Source organism: Gastrolobium bilobum, unplaced genomic scaffold (assembly GCF_033153095.1).
Source record: "Gastrolobium bilobum isolate Gb01-03AN ecotype WA unplaced genomic scaffold, APGP_CSIRO_Gbil_v1 utg20100, whole genome shotgun sequence".
Taxonomy (NCBI): Eukaryota; Viridiplantae; Streptophyta; class Magnoliopsida; order Fabales; family Fabaceae; genus Gastrolobium; species Gastrolobium bilobum.
Genome location: NW_026896287.1, coordinates 70439 through 75691, shown reverse-complemented (window position 1 = coordinate 75691; position 5253 = coordinate 70439). Strand labels below are relative to the sequence as shown.

Here is a 5253-nt window from a genome sequence, read left to right as displayed (position 1 = left end):
TCATAGCATGCATCCAGTTTACATTGTTTGACCAACATCCATTAACCACCTCATGAAAAGTGCTATCTGTTAACCAGAAATATGAAAAAATGTCTTAAATATGAAAAAAGGGATTACTTATTCCCTTATTTATTTCGCATTATTTATCTTTAAATATTTTTCTTTTATTCATCTCCCTATATTAATTACAATTTTTAAAATTTTTTCTTACACATCCCAAAAAATAAAAAAATAAAAAAATCAACCTTGAAGTAAGATAAGAAAAATCAACCATTCCAATGAATAAAGTAATTGATTTTTTAAAAACGTTAAATGTATTACCAGCAATCATTATTTAATAATTGTTTTCTATTTTTAATAAAATAATTTAAATTATTTTCATTGAGAATGGAAAAATTAATTATCAAATTGTAATTGATGATAATAAATTTATTATTATTAATTACAATTTAATAAAAAAATTTCATGATTAAGTCAATATTTTATTATAAAAAAGTCAATATTTAAACTTTTTTCAAAAATAAAAAATCAATTGTTAAATTATAATTGATTTTTTAATTAAATAATTTAAAAAAATTATTTAATCCATATTTATTAGGTTAATTATTTTTTAATTAAATAAATATTTATGATGCTAATTAATAATTTATAGAGTGAAAAATTAAAAATATATATGACAATAAAATTTGAGATATCATAGTCCACACTATCACCTAAGTTGCGCAGAAGGATATCCCCTACTGGAAATGAATATTCTCATTTTTTTATTTAATATGATTTTATATTCATACAAAAATGAATCAAGATGATGATTTTATAATTATTTATTTCAATATTTTTTTCTTTCTTACTTTCTTTAGTTTTTTTCTTCTCTTATCATAATAGATTCATCTGTGTATGATTATAATTTCTTATATGACTATATCATGTTAAATAAGATATGAGAGGATTCACTCCTTTCACAACACGTTAAATAAGATATGCTGAAATGCATAATTAATTGTAAGGTTCATTTTTTCTACCATCAATGTAGATAACTTATCTATATTGAGTTTAAAATAATGTTATTTTGAATCGAAAATTAAGATATTTTTGTAATTATAATTTATTTGAGAATTATAATAATCTTTTTCATTATAATTATATTTAATGTAGAAATATTAAAGCCTTAATTGTATTATTTCTCAAAAAGAATTGTAAATTTACATTTTTATTATATATTTTACTTTAATTTACATTAATTAGGTCTTTGTGCGATTCTAACTGAAACACGGACAAATCCAATTATTATCGATCACCTCCGTCCATAGGTAGTAGAAGGAATAGAGAGAGTAAAAAGACAAAAGAGAGGCAGTGAGAAGGAAAAATGGGAATGTGATCCCGTGACCCCAAGGGTAACACAGTAATTTCATTCTCACTACCATACACCAATCCATAGTAGCGGGAACTAACATAGTTTCTCTCTCTACATCAGTCACTCTTTGTCTTTCTCTCTCTTACCACTGTGAGTAGTGGAACCAGTGAAGACTGATATAAGGTGACTGAGTAACAAAACCATGCATTTCCACAAACTTTTCTTGTCCGTGTCTTTTCCCAAAATGCCCCTCTCTTTTCCTTTTCAATCGTCGGCAGTTTATTTTGTAGTGTTCTGAGGAACAAAACTACAAATAAGGAACACTGAGAGAAGAAGAAAAAAAAAAAAAAAAACATTGAAGGGCCCCCTCTTTCTCTCTCTACCCTGTCAAAGTGTCAAGCACATTTTTTTGTTTGTATTTTGCGTGCAAACAACAACAACAACAACAACAAAGGGTGGTGATTGTTGTTGTTGTTGATGGTGGGGTGCGTAGGATAAAGAGCAGATTTGGGTGAAGGATAGGGAGAATAAGGCAATAAAAGATTACTCTTTTATTAACAAATTATAACAGTTTTAAGGCCATTTAATTGAATCCTTCTTGTGGGTACTATAAATCCTTCATGGTTATTAGGTGACCCTTTAGGTTCTATAGCCTTTGTGTCATTGTGTCTTCAATACCCAATTGGAGAATTTTGATAAAGTTGCATGCTTTTTGATTGAGAATCTGTAATGGCGGCGAAATTTGGATGTGGGAAGAGGTGGGTTGGGAAGGTTGTGCTGTGCCTGTGTTTCTTGTTGGTTTTGTTGGTGCCTTTGACTTGTGCTGGCAGAGCCACCGTCAGCACCGCCGCCGCCACAAGCACCGGCAGTGGCAGTGGCAGTTCAAGTCAGAAGCTTGAGGTTCAGAAGCATTTGAAGAATTTGAACAGACCTCCTGTTAAGTCCATCAAGGTAGAGAGAATTTTGAATTTTCCCTTTCTTCCAGCAATGCCTTTTTCTAACCTTTTTTTTTTCTTCCTTTTTTTTCTCTCTTTCTTTCCCTCTTCCACTTTTTCACTGATTGTATAACTGTTTTCTAATCGATATTTGCAACAATGAGCCTTTTAGGTATGAAAGGAACTTTTAAACTTGGGATGCTCTTGTCTCATTTGAGAGCTTCTTTTAGTCTCTTTTATTGGGGGCGTAATTGAGATTCAGCTATTGTTCTTGTTCTTAGAAAAGCTCTTTAGTTATGCTTTTTCTGTGTTTTTCTAAGCGTTGTGATTAGTTTACTTTGTAGATTTTGGGGCCATCAATAAACATAGTTCTTTTTTTCAAGTGTCTGATTTGTTTGTGTTTACATTTGATTTGGGAAAGCAGAGTCCAGACGGAGATATTATTGACTGTGTCCATGTCTCACACCAGCCAGCTTTTGATCACCCTGACCTCAAAAGTCACAAGATTCAGGTTAATAATTTTCTTTCTTATCTAATTTCTTGTAATTCAAAATTCTTAATCTTGTTAGCTCCCATTTGTTTCTCTCTTTCCTTTGTGGGGGCTCATTTGGTTTTGGTTTGAATTTCAAGCAATCACGGGTTTGTGATGCAGATAACACCAAATTCCCATCCAGAAGGGCGCACTTTTGGAGAAAGCAAAGTTTCTTCAAATTCCAAGCCTATTACTCAACTCTGGCACCAAAATGGAAGGTGTCCAGAGGGGTCAATTCCTATCAGAAGGACCAGAAAAGATGACATATTAAGGGCAAGCTCTATCCAGAAATTTGGAAAGAAGAATCAAAGGAGCTTCCCTCAGCCAAGATCTGCAAAACCTCTACCTGACCTCATCACTCAGAGTGGACACCAGGTACTGCCATAACTATGATGTTGATAATGTAGCAGCAAGAAGTTCAAGTTACTCCTAATTACTAAGAAAAGAAAACACCCTCATTTCTATTTATTTTATTTCTATGGCCAGTAAAAGGAAAAAGAAAAACCTGTTTACTTCCATATTAGGTCTTTTTTTTTATGCAAAAGAAAAAAGAAGTATAGAAGCCACAAATGAAAGCTATTAATTTATTCGTTTATTTTCTCCTGATTTTATGTTTTTCTTTTTGGCTTTGATCTTTTTGGAGCATTTAGCATGCCATAGTGTATGTGGAGGGAGATAAATATTATGGAGCCAAGGCAACCATAAACGTTTGGGACCCAAAAATTCAACAACCCAATGAATTTAGCCTGTCTCAAATGTGGATTCTGGGTGGTTCTTTTGGTCAAGATCTCAACAGCATTGAAGCAGGTTGGCAGGTATTATTTAAAAAATTTCTATTGTCATCTTCTGTATATAAATATTTTTCAAATTCAATATCTTCTTAGGGATATGATTTATTCCTTTCCATTTGTTTAATTTCCTGCTTGTCTTTTTCTACTCTGGCAATTAGGTCAGCCCAGATTTGTATGGAGACAATAACACTAGACTCTTCACTTATTGGACTGTGAGTTCCCAATTCAAGCACCCCATTTTGTTGTTTTTATACTTATACTCTAATTTCTTATTCATTTCATGAAATTGTTTCATTACCATGACAGAGTGATGCATATCAAGCTACTGGTTGTTATAATCTCCTTTGCTCTGGCTTTATTCAAATTAACAGTGATATAGCCTTAGGAGCAAGCATCTACCCACTTTCTAAGTATGGTTCTTCCCAATATGATATCAGCATCCTGGTCTGGAAGGTACAAATTTTTTTTTCTTCTTCTTTTTTAATAATATTTTCTTATTGGACATTCTGGCAAGAAAGTATACCCCCCCCACTTAACAAACATTACCATTATATTAGTATAATTATTTTGTGCAGGCACATTATTTAATTGTAAATCAAGAGAATCTCTGACACATTTCATTATATATATATATATATATATATATATATATATATATATATATATATATATATATATGTTGGTCCATGAATTTATTATGTACCATTTCATATGATGATGTTTATTTGGCAAAACTAATGTGTAGGACCCAAAAGAGGGAAACTGGTGGATGCAATTTGGTAATGACCATGTTCTTGGATACTGGCCAGCTCCTCTATTCTCCTACCTCACTGACAGTGCCTCAATGATTGAATGGGGAGGTGAAGTTGTGAACTCCCAATCTGATGGACAACACACCTCAACACAAATGGGAAGTGGCCATTTCCCTGAGGAAGGTTTTGGAAAGGCTAGTTATTTCAAGAACATACAGACTGTTGATGGTGATAACAAGCTTAGGCCTCCCAAAGACCTTGGAATTTACACTGAGCAAGGTAATTGCTATAATGTCAACACTGGCACTGCTGGGGATTGGGGCAATTACTTCTATTATGGTGGTCCTGGTAGAAATCCTAATTGTCCTTGATCATTTATGTTGAAACTAAGGGAGCAAAAAAAGAAAATAATAAAAAAAAAAACTAGGTGTTTTTTTATCTAGTGTAGCTAGTAACTTGTGTTACCCCTTAGATTTCTGGTGTATAATGAAAGCACTTATTTTCTCTAAGGTCTCCAAAAAATTGTTGGAGAAAAAGGGTGGTGGGTTTTTAGATTTAAAAGAAACAAGTTTCTTCATTGGTTTTCTTGTTTATATATATATTTTGTTGTTTTTGTTTTCTCTTCTCTCTGGAGCTGTGAATGTGAACAGAATATTCTAGTATGGGACAGGTGACTATGTATTTATTATTTTACTAAGATGTTTGATTAGTGAAAAGCTGTCTTAATAAGAATATTTGTTCTAAAAGTTTTGCTATTGGTTGTGTGACATTAGTGGGGTGGCTTTTTAATTGAAGAAAAGTAATGGTGGAAACAAAATGGGATCCTTGCACATGTTGGTAAACCGGGCCAGGCCAAACCTAATTGAGTCACTTCAAATCTTTGTGCAAA

General features: G+C 32.3%; 1 protein-coding gene across 2 annotated transcripts; it reads left to right on the top strand.

The window, feature by feature from the left end:
* The first annotated feature begins 1721 nt into the window (after positions 1-1721).
* LOC133298635 (protein neprosin-like) lies at positions 1722-5040 on the top strand. Of its 2 annotated transcripts, XM_061497967.1 has the most exons (8): positions 1722-2191; positions 2246-2305; positions 2714-2800; positions 2942-3196; positions 3472-3636; positions 3771-3824; positions 3919-4065; positions 4358-5040. In XM_061497967.1, the coding sequence occupies exons 1-8, from the start codon at positions 2084-2086 to the stop codon at positions 4733-4735; spliced, it is 1254 nt and encodes a 417-aa protein (XP_061353951.1). In that variant the 5' UTR covers positions 1722-2083; the 3' UTR covers positions 4736-5040. The 2 variants fall into 2 exon arrangements, with proteins under 2 accessions (XP_061353951.1, XP_061353950.1); XM_061497966.1 differs by having other exon boundaries at positions 1723-2305.
* The last annotated feature ends 213 nt before the right edge of the window (positions 5041-5253 follow it).